The 17,874-nt window shown below is 44.2% G+C and overlaps 1 protein-coding gene across 1 annotated transcript; it reads left to right on the top strand.

The window, feature by feature from the left end:
• The first annotated feature begins 348 nt into the window (after positions 1-348).
• Positions 349-1,703, top strand: LOC120846133. Its single transcript, XM_040217810.3, has 2 exons — positions 349-1,066; positions 1,512-1,703. The coding sequence occupies exons 1-2, from the start codon at positions 349-351 to the stop codon at positions 1,673-1,675; spliced, it is 882 nt and encodes a 293-aa protein (XP_040073744.1). The 3' UTR covers positions 1,676-1,703.
• Positions 1,704-17,874: the final 16,171 nt, after the last annotated feature.

The following is a 17,874-nucleotide window of genomic DNA, read 5'->3' as shown; positions in this document are numbered from 1 at the left end:
GTGCCTTCTTCCTTGAACACCAGGAACCATTTGCAGCGTCATTCGTCCACGGTCAACATTTACCATAGGCCCGTTTGATCAGAGTTTAAAGCATAAGCGGATTTAAGAATGGGGGGTGGGGGGGTGGGGAGGACCGCCTGTTTAAGCTTGTTTAGGCAAACTTTTAATGAAAAAAAAACAAACAAACAAACACGATATACTCCAACTTTTTTTAGAAATCAATGTGTGGTTTTTGGTGATATTAGGTCAACAAAATAGATCCGAGCAACGCTTCGCTCCTCCCTCCCCCCCCCCCCCCCCCCCCCCCCCACACACACACACACACTCACCCACACGCAACACAGTCAAATGCCGACCAAGCCCAAGCCTGACCCACGGGAGTTGTTCTTGATCGTCGGTCAGAGTATAGATGTTGTAAAATTGCTGATGCTATGCGGGGACGTTGAGGTAAACCCCGGTCCTGATACGCCTAACAAGCAGCTTGATGAAATGTGCAAACCGCTTCAAGATGGTCAATCTAAACTACTAATGGTTGTAAATGAAATCAAAACAAATCAACAGCAGTTGGAAGACAAAATCACTGGCATCTCCAACCGACTCCAGAATGTGGAAACTAAGACTAATGCTCTTGATAGACTGGATTGTGAAGTACGCACTACACATCAGGTTCTAGAAGAAGTTAAAAAAAATGCATTCTTGCGTGCTAGACTTGACGACCTTGAAGATCGGTTTCGGCGATACAATCTGATCTTTCATGGCATAGATGACTCGCCCTCAGAGACCTGGGCCCAATCTGAGCAAAAAGTACACTCGCTGCTTTCTAATGTCCCTGAGCTGAGCATTTCTGATGAGGGAATCACTCGCGCGCACCGACTTGGGACTTTTTCTCGAAATAAGTGTCGATCAGTAATAGTAAAATTTGTTTCATCCAAAACTAGAGAGAGTATCCTCTTGGCAAAAGCTAAACTAAAAACATGGAACGTCTCCTTCAATGAAGACTTCGCACCAGCCACACGTTATACATGCAAGAAGTTGTTTGATTTCGCAAAATCTCAGAGTCCCGATAGTACAGGGTGTCACAAATGAAAATTTACACGGTCTTTTTTACCGCAAGAATAAACTAGGCGTCGCCGAACGCTCATTCTCCGCCCAAAGGTAGAGCTAGAGGTCACAACCAGATGCCAAAGTTTCAGCCCGATCCGGTAACTTAATCAAAAGTTATAAGTGATTTTCTGAACATTTCAATGGGAAAATGGAGCCCATTTTCGTCCGTTTTCGGTTTCTGGCACCATAGAGCCCCATGTGTTTGAAAACTCCGTCAGCCGCCATTTTCCCATTGAAATTTTCAGAAAATCATTTATAACTTTTGATTAAGTTATCGGATCGGGCTGAAACTTTGGCATCTGGTTGTGACCTCTAGCTCTACCTTTGGGCGGAGAATGAGCGTTCGGCGATGCCTAGTTTATTTTTGCGGTAAAAAAGACCGTGTAAATTTTCTTTTGTGACACCCTGTATATTTAAGATAAGGTACAACAGGCTTCACCTAAACAAGAAGTGTTACGCCTACTGCAGTACGAGTGACGAAGTTTATGAAATTTCTAGTGCTACCAGTGCTACTAATAGAGGTGCCGAGTCACTCCAATCGCAACACGTGCAAGAATCAGCAACGTCATAACAATCGTGCACTCTTCCAGTCAAAGATTCGACGGTAAAAAATTTTTCTGTTTTCTTTACAGATATCCGAAGCGTAATAAAGAAACGCGATGAATTGTGCTCCGCTTTTGATTCTGCTTCTGCCGACATCATTGTGTTGACCGAAACATGGTTCTCTAGTAAAATACGTAACGATGAACTTTTTTTTTTTTTTTTTTTGTGATAAGCAGTACAAATTCTATCGGCATGATAGGGATTCGCGGACGGGCGGAGGCGTGCTAGTTGCAGTTACTGATTCCATTGAGTCATTTCATATTAACTTAGCATCTAGCTTAGAAATTGGATGTGTACGTTTCCAACTAAGTCACAGAAACATTGTTGTCTGTGCATGTTACCGCCCACCTAACTTTACTATGAATTTTGTGGAGTTATTACATGACACACTTAGCAGGATTGTATCAAGGTTTCCCAACTCGCAGCTATTTATTTTTGGCGATTTTAACTACCCAAATATTAACTGGTCACAAGATATTTCTATTTGCGTGCCTTATTCTTCTGAAAGCAACGATTTCCTAAATCTCTGTGCAGATTTTAATCTTTCGCAATTAGTAACGGAGCCCACGAGAATTACGTCCTCAACAGCCAACGTTCTTGATCTTATTTTAACTACGTCTAAGGACCTCGTAGAGCCGATCTCTTATCTTCCAGGTCTTAGTGACCATTTAGCCTTGCTTTGTTTCCTAAAAATTCCCAAGAACAATTCTGCTGGGTGTGTCAAACACATCCGTGATTACGCCAGAGCCAACTTTGAATCCATAAACCGCGAGCTATGTACATTCATGGACTCTTATATGCAGAATTTTTCAGAGCGATCGGTTGAAGGCAATTGGTGTCTGTTCAAAGATAAAATTATTTCACTGATCACCAACTACATTCCCTCTCGTGTTGTCAAATCAAACTCGAAATCACCTTGGTATAATACGACTTTAAAAAGGCTGTCTAATAAGAAAAAGCGTTTCGAACAGCTAAAGCATCAATGTCTCCTGATCGCTGGGCCGCGTACCATTCGGCAGCTGAAGTATACAAATTGGCCGTCGATGAAACTAAAAATAACTTCTTCAGCATAAAATTACCTTCAATGCTCACTAACGATCCAAGGCAGTTTTGGAACTTAGTCAACCCTGCCTACAAACATTTAATACAACTTAAAAATTCAGGCGGAGAGGTGATTTCCGGTGAAGATTGCGCTATGACTTTCAACGAATGTTTCATCAGTGTCTTTAGTGGTCTCTTAAGTGCCGACCATCCCATACTACCATCTTCTGATTTTTGCCCATGTTACCAATTGTGTTTGTTCCACCCGGTATTGTTAAAATTATTGAAAACCTCAAGCTGTCGTCGGCATCAGGTGTCGACGAGATAAACGCGAAATTTCTAAACAATACCAAAATGTACTCATCGATCATCTTGTCATCTTTGTTTCAACAATCACTTGATCATGGCGTCTTACCTGAGGACTGGAAAGTAGGGAAGGTTGTTCCAATTTACAAAGCTGGTGACCGTTTCTCCCCTTTAAATTACAGGCCAATATCTCTTACTAGCGTACCCTGCAAAATTATGGAGCACATAATTTCTTCACAGCTCTCGCGTTTCCTGGAGTACAACTCCTTCTTTAGCCCTTTTCAACATGGATTCCGCAAATCTTTCTCATGTGATACTCAGCTCTTGGTTTTCACCCACAACCTCCACTCGGCTCTGGACCGTGGATCTCAAACTGACTGCATCTTTCTGGACTTTGCAAAGGCTTTCGATAAGGTAAGGCATAAACGACTACTATACAAACTTAGCCTACTCAGTATTGATCCATATATCTTATCTTGGTTAGAGTGTTTCCACACTAACAGATCGCAATTTGTAACTGTCAATAACAAAAACTCGTCATCGTCCCTCGTTGAGTCCGGTGTACCACAAGGTTCTGTCCTGGGCCCCCTCTTATTGTTAATATATATAAATGACCTACCTACTAGCATTTCCTCCTCCGTAAGCGTAGTTGCGGATGATTGCGTTTACCGTGAAATTACTAATGACTCTGACGTACACATAATTCAATCTGATTTAAATGCAATTTCTTCCTGGTGGCATGCTTGGCACATGAAACTAAACTTACAAATATCTAGGTGTTCATATCTCTTCTGACCTATCATGGAAAACACCTACGAATGTAGGTGTTTTCCATGATAGCACCTACGAATGTCAGCCATTGACACTGGCGAAATTCGGGGTGCAGCTTCGTACATAAGCTCATGAAAGGTTTAATTAATAACGGGAGATCATATACCAAAATAAAAATGACGTTTGTCTATATGAAGGCTCCCTCGATGTAACGAGCGCAACAACTTAAGTACTTCCGGTTTTGACCGGACAATCCCTTTAACGAGTTGAAATAAACCGGGCCCATCGTGTGGAGTGGGCCCTCTGACCCCGATATGCCTAATAATGTCGGTTAACGTAATTTGGCCTGCAAAACACTGTCGGCTAAAGATTAACTATACTGGCAATAATCAAACACTATCAAATCAATTAATGGGTGTGTCCATACATATACTACGTTTGTCGTTTCCTACTACTTTCAGCACGTTGCTTGACGATTTCATTAGAAACCGTGGAATGGACGACCGCGCGAGCGATTACTTTAACGCACATCTCGAGCTATAAACGCGGTAAAACAACGCACGAAAGAGACCATCGGGCCAGCATGTCACTGTTGCATAGTGGGGGTGGATCTGTCTGAAAAAACATACACAAACTCGATTCTATCACACATACGTGCGCATGGCGACTTTCGTTTTTGCGGCATTGGCTAAACAACCCCTTATACGGAAACTCGAATGTATAACAATTTGTGGCTCCACTATACTTCGCATCACTAGAACACTGTAGTATCACCTTAGCATATAATTATTGTGAGCCGCACATGCTAAAAGCGCGAGCTATAGTTGCTTTGGATGAAGGCTCGGCGGCTGCACGAGCGCTCCTGCAGCGGCTGCTCCAGTCAAGGCAGTCAAGGCTATCCGCGCTCGCGCTTGCAGTGCCTTCGCAATTAGTTCATGCCACGGTGTAAGATACACTCTTTAAGGGGTATTCACACGAGGGAGAAATCCCGGGGATTTCTCCACGGCACGCGCATCCTGCGACTAAAATGTCAGGCTTTGCGATGTGCAAAAGCCTCGCGTTGTCGTCTCGTGATGCGCGCGCGCCGGGGAGAAATCCCCGGGATTTCTCCCTCGTGTGAGTACCCCTTTAGGTGAGGACATGGCGGGGCTGAATGCACGGCGCGAGGAATCAGATAGTGTTCGTTCGACGGGCATCCGAAAGGCTGCATCATCCCGCGGCCACCGTGCCCGCGGCTGACAGTGTCGCCGGTGGCCAAACGGCGAAGCTGTGTGAGAGCGAAAAAGTTATCTCGTTGCCATGACACCCCCGTGCACCGCGGTCTTTCTGCACGTGCGACAACCTCGCTGGAGCTCTGCGCGTGTGGAGCATGAGGCGGCACGAGCCGTCTTTGCCGTGCCCGCGGGTCGACGAGTCATCGGCCGGCGCCGCTTGAAACCATAGTGTGAGAGAGAAAGAGGGAGAGTAAAAAGCGAACTTTATCTGCTCTGCGCGAAAACCGCGCTGTCCTCACCTGAAGAGTATTATCTTACACCGTGGTTCATGCTAAGGTAAGACGAAGTATAGACTCCCCTTCCTATAAAATGTATGAGGTGGTTTTTATGCATTCACTGTTTTTCTCTGTTTGGGTGAACTAATTACGCCTGGATTTATTGCCAGCGAAACCCGAAAGCTTCTTTTAAAGCATTTAATTATAAGAAATGACACAGCCAGCCCTTATTTGCTGTTGGAAATTGTATTCAGCAAAGTAGATATGTTAATCTGCACTTATCACTTTTTGCAGTCTCCTGCGTGACATTTAAATAGAATGCTTCGTTTTTTTTGTGTTTTTTTTCTGGTAATGTTTTATTTTCTTTTTAGTAACAGCTGTCGCTTGGCACATGTGGCGTCGAGCAAAAATGTCCCTTTTGAATCCTTTTTCAATTTTACTAGCCTATATATAACTGAAAGTCAACAAAAAAAGTTACGAAAAAATTCCAATTTTTACGGTTGGATATCAAAAGGATGGTTGGTATCTTATTAATATAATAGGCAGCACTAAAAGTTGTGACAAATGTAAATACGTTGCTATTTTCTAAAGAAAATGCTGATAAAGCCAGATATATGTTCGTGCGATTTTGATGTTGATCCTATTTGTTTCCTGATATTGCATAGCAAAAAGAATTGACTTCTCGGGATAAAAGTGAGAAATAATTAAAAACTTTTGGTTTATTTTATGATGTAACTTCGGCATAGAAGCAGTAGGTACATTTTACAGAAACATGAACCGGGCCCTCGTAACTGTTAATATGGCCCTGTTTGCCATACCTATTGCTTTCACTGTCAGGTACCACTCTTTGTAATATCAGATATTCCTCTTTGGTGTTTTCCACGTGGCACTTTTCGGTAACGCATCTTCTACGACATCATTGCCATAAGTCAAGAGAACTTTAACATCGGCAAACAATGAGTACTCCTGATTTTATGAAAATAGTTTAAACCACCGAGTGGTCAATCTCACTTCTTTTAATCTCAATGACATGTTTTACATTGTGAGCGGCCTCCAAGACTTCATATATTACGTATGGTTTAGCAGCGTTCGCTTTACTTTTGCATTTTTGAATGGCCAGGGAATTTAATTTAAATAGTCAAGAAAAACCCGCCGAGTCGGGAAATATCAAATGTAATTCAATAGACACCCGCATCAGAAGCAAACTGCGGTGAGGCGGTAAGAGGTGCCTTGTGTCATTCTGGGTTTAGTGCTCAAGTTTCGACACACTGCTTACCCTGCCTTGGCTGGGAGTGGTTTATATTTTCGCACTCTGGACCAAGCCCAATCCATCGCCTCATTGTGTTACCAGCTCTTACCTTTATTCGCCGGTTGGAAAACTATCTGGAGAAGTTGGGACAAAATAGACAAAGGTTCTGTTTGCCGCGATTGTGATCAAATCGTACGGACAAAGGAATCAGTGTGACCTCGAATCTAGGTAGTAATCGAAATAACTTTTGGCGCTGCAAAAAATAATAAAAAAAAAATAAAAAAAGCTGAATGTTTTAGGCATGCTTTATTTCGCTCGAAAAACATTCCACAAAAAAAAAGTGTGTGCGTGCGCATGTGCCTGTGCGTGCGAGTGTGTGCACGGGCGCACGCATGTGCTTGTGTGTGTGTGCGCGCGCGTGCGTGTATGTGTGTGTGTGAGAAAGAGAAGGGTGATTGGCACATGTAAAAAGTCTCCTGTATGAACACAATCGCAATCTTCCAAGTGCGGCCTGAACTGAACAGCCATACAAACTGGGGGCGCGGCTCCCATAGGAACCGTGCGGATCTAATTCAAGCCCCGACCAGGGCGCCCCTAGCGGCAAACGGGTCCGTTGCATCAAGCATCTTCTGCCAGTCGCTGCGTTGGTTGTGCGTTGTAGTGGGATAGCGCTGTAATTTCTGAGATGGCTATTCCGCACCAAGAAAGCCGCAACAATTGCTGCGTGGTCGGCAAGATCGTGGCACGGCACGAAGTACTACATCGTCCCTTCGAAGCCGTACGAGACGGAGTACTGCGCGACCAGGGTACGACTTGTGCGTCCATACAGGTTAGTGGTGTTTCTTACCTTCCAGTTCGCGCTTTGTTTAAGCTGCTGACGAATAATACAGTTAACTTCTTTTTCTCTTCTAGCGACGATGGAACAGCATCGACACCGACGGCAAACTCTAAAGTATGCAGCAAATACTTCACCGGAATCGAGAAGCGGAATGCGGTCGACCTCCTAAGCCTACCGTTGGATGTTTCCATCAGCCTACAGGAAGATAGTAAAGAGAATCGCGGAACGGCGCGAAAAAAAAACCGCCCAGTTATTGTCACGTTGATTCAGAAATAAACGTACATAATTACCGCAGTCCACTCAACGCCAACAAAAAATTTTTGCGGGCGCGCTTAATTTTGTTTGCAGAGTACGGCGCTCCGTGATATCCACTTGTCCGTCGAAACGGATCTCCTTCACGTCGCACACGCGGCCAGATTCATGAAACAGTTTTCTCTTGGTCATATTGGCACCACGGAAGAAGCTTTCTGGATTCGTAACCGCCTTAAACCCCGTCGTAATCACCCCGGGAACACTGTCCGCTGTGCTGCTAATCGCCACTGCTTCCCCCCGATGATTCTGTACCGGCTACCGAAGAAGCTTTCCGGATTCTTAGTCGCCCACTGTCCTCTGTGCTGTTCGTTGCTATTACTTCGCGATGATTCTGAGCCGGCGGCACCGGCTTCCGAAGGAACTTTCCGAACTCGTAACTGCCTTAAATTTCGTCGTAATCACGACGGGGACACTGTCCGCCGTGCTGTTCGTCGCCATTGCTGCCCGATGCTTCTGCGGCGGCTACCGCCAGGTCGCGGCGAACAATAGGCGACCGCCGCGACACGGCCGGCTTGCTCGCTTCCTATAGAGTTCCGGCTACCCGGACCAGCCGGCCCTGTTTCGGCGGCCGAGCGGTGGCCATGCAAGAGCGCCATGCCACGGGCACCTCGCGTGCATCACCTTGAAACTAATTACCGCCGAATTCAGAAACCTCACTCAAACTACATTCAAACTGAAGGGCCCCTTCACTTCCTCAAGGAAGGCGCGGGGGCCAGCGCTAGCCAATCGCGACGGCGGATCTGTCCTCGCGATTGGCCAGCGCCGGCCCTCGCGCCTTCCTCGCGGAACTGGAGGGGCCATTGAGTTTGAGTGCAGTTTGAGTGAGGTTTCTGAATTCGGCGGTAAAGCCCCTCGATGTGTTTGAGTTTGTCTTTCAAGTATATAGCGTCCAATGCGCCTATGAACGAGTCCCGTGTCTCGAGCGGCGCTTGGAAGTAAATGGCTGCGCAGCGCTGAAATGAGCGGTCCTTGGAAGCGATTGGCGGCAGAGCACCTCTCGTGGCGCGTGTCTTGCGCGTTTCCACAACAATGGTTGGCGGTACTTTTAATAAACGCCTTTATCGAGGCGATTTTCTCGAAACGACAGAGCTGGCGCGCAGACACGCGGGGACTGACTGCGAAGTGGCAAGGTCACGTTGTTACCCGATTCGTCGATGTCTAATTAAATGCAGTTCCTCGTTGCGGAGACCGTTTTCTCTGCGCTATTCTTCCGGGTCGGGTGTGCAGCAACGCAAACCGGCTACAAAACGCATAGAATGTCCTTGACCTAATCAACGCGATACTCGTGTCTTTGTTTATTTTTTATTCATTTGCTCGTTTGCTTAGGCGAAGTCTAAGAATGTCGTGTGTTTCTGTAACTTTTTTTTTTGTACGTTTCGCTTTTGAAAGTATATCTCGAAGACGGACCTTCGTCAGGAGTGGCAGCCGATATTTCAGATTGAGTTCCTTTGGGCTCAATGAACTAATGCTGGCTGTCACGAGGCTTTCTACAAAGTTTATTTTCGACTCAAAATGACAAGCAGTGATGCGAATATTTTCGACTGAACTCTGTCGACAGGTGACGACGACAGGTGACGGCGGAGTAAGTATATTTTAGGCCCACCTATGACGACAGCTGAGCTCAGATCGAGCAGCCCGAGCTCAGGCGTTCAGGAATGAAGCATCCAAAGAAATCCGAAAGAAAACGAGTAGAGAGGAAGAGCATCTCGGCGTACCTCGCACTGTAAAGACTGTACGTTCCGTGTCAATATAATTCGCGAAACGTGAGAGGGAAGCGCACACCTGTCAAGCAGTGCCACGTGCCACGCTCCGCCGCTGTTATCAGACAGTGCTATAACGGGCGTAAACTTTGCCATGCTACGTTGTCGAGGCTATAGCGTAGTTTCGGCAAAACTGTCAAGGCTATAACTTGCCTGAGCGCTCGTGAATAAGACAATACTAAGCCACGTGCTCGCACAGCAGTGCGGGTAGGGACAGCGCAGTGGAAATTAAGTAGCGCAGCAATATTAGAAGCCGAGTTCTTATAAGGCCGTAGCTTTGACAGTTGGCCACTTCATCTTGAAACGTAGTAGGGTGGCGTCGTTCGGTTCCAGTCAGTGTTCGCGCGCCCCGACTTAATTTGAGTAATTGCATTGCTTACCTCAGGCGTACGATGTGATGACACGTTATACTGTCCCGACTCCAGAAAATGCAGAGCTCACAAGTTTCTGCGGCAGTTGACGCGTCTTAAGCTGCTCGTATCTTGTTTGGAAACGAAGACGAGTGTGGTGCCTCGATATCTTCGAGTACTGGCGGAGATATCAGGGGACAAGGAACGTGGCTTGGTATCCGCTGCTCAGCGAAGGCATCGGTGGCTCCTTGTTGCCATCTCTGCTGGAGTTCTTCTCCTATCTCTCCAGACACGTCACTTTTAACAACAACAGCAAAATACTACTACTACAACTACTACTACTACAACAACAACTACTACTACTGCTACTACCGCTACTATACTACAACAACAACAAACTACTATTACTACTACAACAACAACAACAACGACATACTACTCCTAGTACTGCTTCTACAACAACTACTACTACTACAACTTCAAATACTACAGCTACTACAACAACAACAGCAACTACTAAAACAACTCCTACAACAACTACTACTACTACCACAAACACTGCTACTACAACTACTACTACTAAATAATAATAAGGCTTTTATTTTCCTTTTTTGGTTTATAAAATATTAAAGATAGGACATAAAGCTGCATCTTGACGAGGTCCTGGCGCTCTGACACACTTTGGTGGGAATGCAGGATCATAAACAAATTCCCCCCCCCCCCCCCCAATCTACAATAGAAACATAAGCAAAACTACACAAATTATTGCACTAATAGACACTTGCAAGGCAGAGAAGATACACTTCATAGACAAGAGGCAAAAGCTAAAACCGAAACACAAGAACAACTATGCTCATAATATTACACGGATAGAATGCTTGCAAAGACGAAAACAATTGCAGCATCCATACAGATATACACTGCAGGTGACACATGAAACATTATATTGTCTATAATGCAATTTTAGTTAACACTCGATTTGATTTCCCGAAAGTGTTTATATTATTGACTTTCAGATGGCAAGGAGTATTTTAATTATGTCCTATTTACCTTTCATCCCGCTTCGCAGTCAATGCAATCTCCAAATCCCTGCTCCTGGCTAGATGAAACATTTTACGAATGCCTTACTTGGCAGTCTATATGGTAAGTGGAAAGCAACGTAAAGCTCCAGGCCCTGTAGTCGAGAATGGCGGTATAATCTGCGTCTAAGTTGATGCCATGATAGTGACTTTCCAGCTTGTTGTTCTATGATTCATTCATAATACCGCTTCAGACCATGCTTGTGCCATCTCCTGATACACATCTTTCAATAAAAACATGATTAAAAAATAATTGTAATCACAGCGTTCGAGAGACACAGGTTATTGCCGCCACACGCAAGATTTGAATGTGACCGCGCTTCCAAGCAAACCCTAAGAGCTATGCCCCAAGGATTGTCGAATATTAAAAAAAGAAGTGGGTACACACACACACAAAAAAAAAAAAGTTATAAGTACGGATCAGGTGTTTTCGGATAAATCCGAAAAACACTCGCTCGTAAAATTTTCGTCAATATAGACTTCGCCAGCCGGTTTCGATACGCCACCGCTGCCGCAATGCATTGCGGGAACTTGTAGTCTCTCTGCACGTGCCACAACCTCACTGGAGCTCTGCGCGTGGTCGAGCAATGCCGTCTGCCTCTCGTGAACTAAAATTATGACGGCTTCACGTATCCGTCAATTGTCCTGACAAAAATGACATTCCAGTTCACACTTAAACTCTCAGATCATTGACAAAGGGGTTTTTACTGATTTTCTCGTCGAGGTTCATTCAGGAGTCAGGACAACAGCTCATTCTATACCTGGATCACGACAAAAGCCACTGTTACGTTTCCCGGTTTGGACCAAACTATTTGTGATTCTTAGAAGAAGGAGGGATTGTATTTCTATAACAGGTGTAAGCCATGAACCATAAAGATTTCTTAGAATGGCGAAAAAAAAAGGAGGGGGGGGGGGGTTGAAGCTTCTATATGACAGTCTTCAGTTAGCACCGTGCAGCCGCGCAGGGTACGGTTGTGGAATAAGACGATGGAAATGGGTTTCCCAGCGACTACATCCAGGAGGTTAGAGATTTTAACTTATCGACGTTCATCGAAGCAGCACTTGTTTGCATGTTTTGTACAAATTAGTATTGCCAATGGCAAAGGTGCCAACGCAAAATCCAGCTGAAGGAATATTGTTCGATACGAGCGCGTTCTTTTGAATCTAGCATAACTTTATACCAAGTTGTTTTATGTTTTTATTTTTGAAAAATAGAAGACACTGAAAAATTAATCTCCGGATTTCGGAGCATTGTTAATCTAAGAAAAATAAACTCCGATAAGCTCGGAATTTCCGGCAAAAAAAACTAAACTAAAAAACAAAACGGGCGGCGGGCCATTCGTCAAAAGATAATTCGTAACTTGGCAACTCGTAGCGGGCAGTTGGTCCCATAGGACAATTCTCCACTTGGTCAACTGGTCCAAAACCGGAAAGGAGGAGCATGGAACATGTATGGGTAGAAGATAAAGTTTTAAAGACCCCTTTGTTGGAGCGTTTTTTTTTTTTTTTTTTTTTTTTTTTGGGTTTTGGAGCGATCAGTCGCTTTTGTTTTCTAGGTTCCGTGTTGAACCCTGTTTAGGAAGTTCACGATGCTTTGTTGCGTTCAAAAGCTTTGAAGACTCGTTGTTGCCTACATCTTTTTTGGCTCTTGTCTGCGGCCGGTTTTCTCTGTTTTATCCAAAGACTTCCTGGGGTGGTGTCTACAGGCCGTTCGCCGAAAGACAATTCGAAGCAGGGCAGTTTGTCACTTAGGGCATTTTATCATAGAGCAATTGTTCACGGTAGCCGTTCGCCAGACTATTGAAAGAACTTTGATGATAATGCAAATAATGCAGAGGGGCAAGCGCTGGACAAGAATGACGATAATAATTGTTTTGGTCGCGCACCAGTCATTCGGCTGTGTTTGGAGATTTGTGATTGTCCTTTGTCCCCCTTTAAGGATTATTATCGTCGAAAGAACTTTGTTTTTCCGTGCCTCACGAACATCTGGTGGACTAGTTGGTTGATCATTATGTCGAATTAACAGCGCAAATACGAGGAGGAAGGGTAAACGAGAGAGACAGGATAGAGCACTGACTAACAACGGACTTTTAATGAAAAAGAGAAAGAGGAAAAAGAACCTCAGAATGCTTTTAAAACATGCATAATGAAAACCCGCAAAAACATAGCTACGGTACTCCCATACGCTGCCTAAAAATTGAATTTCTAGGGATACTAGGCTTTAAGCGGCGCGCTTAAAAGACTCCCTCTTTCTTTTCGATAGCGAAAAGAAAGAGGGAGTTTACGACTAAAATATTCACAGTAGCCAAAGATCTTTAAAGATCGCGACTTAAGAAATAAAGTTATTTTGGTGATAAGGCCACGGACGGCGCGCTTACGCCGGCATTCCCACTGGACAGAATAATCTGTGCCTCGTAGAGCTCGCGAGTTCGTCGTGCTCCGAAACGTTTCAGGATTTTTCTTTTAGACCTGAATAAGGCGGCGCACTAACAGTCCCATACATGTGTGGCAAAGCGGCCTGCTGGCGACGACTTTTAGTGACAGGGCATGTTCTCTTAGACGATCGTTGACACACCGTCCTGTCTGTCGTACATACACATTTCCACAAGTAAACGGTATCTCGTATACGACTGCACATTGGCAATTGACGTATTTTTGTTCATGTTGAACTCCGCAATCGCCGTGTTGCTGCTGCTTGTTGTTAATTTTAGGACATAACTTCTTTAGTTTGTCCGGTGCGGATAACACGACCTTGACGTGAAACTTCGATACAATCTTCTTAAGGTTGTGGGAAATGCGGTGAAGTATGGAAGCACAGCCGGTCAGATATTTGTCTCTTTTTTATCTTTTGTCGTCCGCGTGAGGTGATAATGGACTCGGCGACGTCATACAAGATGGAATTTGGTTAGCCAGAATCCTGAAGACGCTGCACTTGATCATAAAAGCTGTCCCCCGCTGAATGTACAGGATTTCTTAGTGCCGCATGCATTTAGGGAGTTTTCTGCAAGTCCTCTTTTAATAATCTTCGAATGTGCCGAATCACGTTGCAGGAGGCCTTTTTTGGAATTTGGGGCGTACTTCCAACAAGTATGATGTTCAAAGAACGACAGTCGTAGATCCAAGAATTGAAGGACGGTATTCACCAGTGACTCATGTGTGAACTTGAGCCCTTGTCCTTTTTTTTTTTTTTCTCAAGAAGGTGGATTGTCTGCAGGACCAGGAGAATCAGGCAGTCGTCTACGTACCTAAAAATGCGGGAGACTTGACCGGTGGGCATGTGCATTTACTATTGCCCGATCACACTGCGATAGAAAAATATCGCGGTGGACTGGAGCCACGCACGACCCTGTACAAATTCTTTTCTTTTGCAAGTAAGTCTTGCCCTCAAACGCAACGACCGTTGCAGAAAGGTAGAATTGCAAAAGTTCTAGAAATGATTCTTTCGAAATTCCACCATCGTTTTGAAAGGACGTAGTTTCCTTTTCCTTAATACACTTTTTGACAGCTGCAATAAATCTTGAATGTGGGATCAAATAAAACAGGTCTTCCACATCAAGCGAAAATCCATGCCATTTTCTCTGGTGCCGAACATATTGCTCCCAAATAAAAAAACGTCGGGTGTTTGGAATTTATTATATGAATAGCTGGTTGAATTGCTGTTACTTTCGCAATAGACGCTGTCTGATTTCCCGGGACTCCAACACAATCCGGGAACGAGTCGTCCCTGTAAATAATTGAAAGACAGCGGCAAATATGCAAGTTTGTTCAAAGGAATTTAATTAGAAATGATAACTGTATACCCTATAGACACATCTACTCATAGTGAAATGTTTCGGGCGGACGTCTCCAGGATGTCTGTGCTGTCGGTTCCGTCATAGCGTTGAAGAATTGCTTGAAGGCGCTTGTTCCAAAATTCTTGCTTCCTCGACACCCTTGTCGAGACGACTGCACCTGCGGCTTCGCTTAACTTCCTTTCGGCCAGTGCCTGCTCTCTGTTGAGCGATGCACAACCAACGTTGCTCTGCAAAATTATAATAGGGCCATATACGCCTCCACACGCTGAAGAACGGGATCGTAGATTCCATGGTGTACGGTATACTGCCCAACAAAACCGAGGAAACATGCCGCAGGAAAGTGACTTTATTTTTTACTTTAATAGCAGTGATTTCAACGTCTACCGTATGGTGGTACAAATTGTACTCATTACTTCATAATGTTTGCTTTTCTTTGTTTAATTATTACCATACGTGTAGCCGCTCGTTTAAAAAGATTTATCTGAGCTACAAATTGTTCTTAAACATCAACTGGGGATACAGTTAGTAAAAAAGAATTCCTGTCATGCTCCGTTTTTAGTTTATAAAAGAGCCTAGGGTCCACAATCGAAGTCTTTATCAAAGACGATAGAAGTCGAAGTATTAGGTTGTGATAAAGAGTAACAAACAAAATAATGATCGACAAGTTTAGTTTCTATTAATGCCCAATGTACTATGAAGTTCTGTGCTCGAACATTTATATGGTCGATTCTGGATATCACCACTTTTCCAGATAAGAATTCTTCGCCTGTGACTTTGCTGATTGTAGTTATGAATCCCCACTTAGACAAAACGTACAGATAGTCCAGATATGTTTTTTACTCCAATTCCTGCGTATATACTCAATTGGTGATTATGTAATGGTTCTCATATAATTTTGCAGAGCAACGTCGGTTGCGCATCCCCGAATATCTGGATGTTCCTGCCGCGAGCGTCCGGAGGAGGGTGTCGAGAAAGTAAGAAGCACGGGACAAGCGCCTTCAAGCAATTCTTCGTCACTACGACGGAACCGACAGCGCACAAACCCTCGTAGAGTAAGCCAGAAACATTTCACTGTGAAGAGATGTATCTGTAGGGTATACAGTGATATTTTTTTTTCCTTTTGACAAGCTAGCATATTTACCGCTATCTTCCGATTAGTTACCGGGGCGACTGGTACCCGGATTGTGTTGGAGTCCCAGGTAATCAAACGGCGTATATTTCGAAAGTAATTACCGCGATTTAACCAGCTATTATTAGAGACTCCAAACATTTGTGTCGATAGGGGCCTCGCCCGAGGTTTTTCATTTTGAAGAAATATGCTCGGCGCGAACAAAATGGCGCGAAAAAGACAAATTTTTTAATAGTCCTACGAACTGTTACAGCGACGAATTGCCCTATAGTGAAATGCCCTATGTAACGAACTGACCTGCTACGAATTGTCTTTCGACGAACAGTCCTACAGCCATATAAAACATACGCACTTTATACCTTACTCTAATCTATTTTAACATATGTGGTGTTTTTGTCAGTATTTTGACCTCAAAAATGTTTTTAAGTGAACTCAGAAAGGCAGGCGTGTAAGGAACAACGTAGCTGTTCACCATAGTAAAAAAAGGGAAACTAAGCACTGGTTCTTTTTTCTTAGTATGTACAGACGTTCAGGTATAGGTGAATCATTTAACACAAATGCGCAAGGATTGCTCTTTCTTTATGTTTCTTTCGCAGCTGTAGGTCTCGCATCAAAACAACTAGCTGCCGTAGTTGGATGTGCTCATGTGGAGTTGCTCCTATGACGTTTTCTGGTCCGAAGCCCGACAACAGATCAATATATTCTACAACACCATATTTAGATACGTTCATAACATGGATGTTGAGGTTTCCTGCAAGAACCAGCTGTCTGTTATTGACAAATCCGTTCAGAAAATATTCCTATTTGTCGTAAAATAAAGGAAGATTTGAGCTCGGTGATCTCTAAATAGCTCAAATTATAAATGACGCTGCAGGTTTGAAAATTGTAACAGCCAAAACCTCAGCATGACTAGGGGAGACTGCAACCTGCTCGGAGAGCCAGCTTTTTTTAATGACCATAAGTATTCCGCCTCCCCTTTGACTTTCTCTGCATAAGGAAAATGCGTGAAAACCATCCGAATAAAACAAGTTACAGGCCTCTATGTCAATATTTGTTTCTGTTAGTATTAAAACATCCAGACCATCTAGTCGATCTGTTAAATAAACCAGTATTTGGTTCCAATGCTTGTGTAAACTTTTTACATTAATGCCCACCAAGTTTAGGGCCACTTTAGTTTCAACAGACTGCCAAGGTATCCTTCCGGTACTCGTCCCACTGTGAAAACGATTCGAGCGAGGTTGTTAACATTGGGACACTTCTTTGATTTCCGCTTCATTAGGAGATTTTTAACAGATCACCGTCATTTTCAATATGAAAAGTGGCTCTGTGCTTGTTCTAACAGACAAAGATTTTTCCTTTCTTTACCCACACGAAATTGTAACACTTTTTTCTAGCACGCTGCTTTGCACTCCGGAGCAGTTGCCTCAGTTCCCTGGTCAAGTTCTCAACAACAAAGATACGATCGTCCCTGTGCGCCGCGCGTTTAGCAGCCCCACGGTCACGCACAGAACGGTCCCTAACTGCTGGGATTTTTCCTTCGCGAGGACCCAACCTGTGCACTGCCTCGATAGCATCAGCTGTTGGCAAGCTGCAGTTGTAGTTTGGTGGCTAGGCACTTAATGATCTCAAACAGGTTCTCATTTTAATTCCCGTGGACACCAAGTATTTCAATGTTCTTCCTTCCGGTGTACTGATCCATGCTGTCCCCAGATGTCTTTATGTACCGAATCTCCGAGTCCTGCTTCGAGATCATCGACCCAATTTCTGCGTTTTCTTTTTTAGGTCCATGTTTTTCTGAGTTTTTACGTCTTTTTTTTTATATTTCGTCATACAGGGAGCTTAGCATCGCCAACGACGCCTCAATGGCCGGGATTCTCTTTTCTTAATCTGCTTTTCAATAAAGGCAATCGTACTTGACAGACTGCACTCCCATCACCTTGTTTTGTAGCGTTAGCTACACTGGCCGAGGTTGAGCAGTTTCGCGTCACCCTCATAATGAGCCATGAGCACGGCTCGCATAATAAGCACGGCTCATTATGAGAGCCACAC

Source organism: Ixodes scapularis, unplaced genomic scaffold, assembly GCF_016920785.2.
Source record: "Ixodes scapularis isolate PalLabHiFi unplaced genomic scaffold, ASM1692078v2 PGA_scaffold0__279_contigs__length_252992795, whole genome shotgun sequence".
Classification (NCBI taxonomy): Eukaryota; Metazoa; Arthropoda; class Arachnida; order Ixodida; family Ixodidae; genus Ixodes; species Ixodes scapularis.
This window is presented reverse-complemented; position numbering and strand designations above follow the sequence as displayed.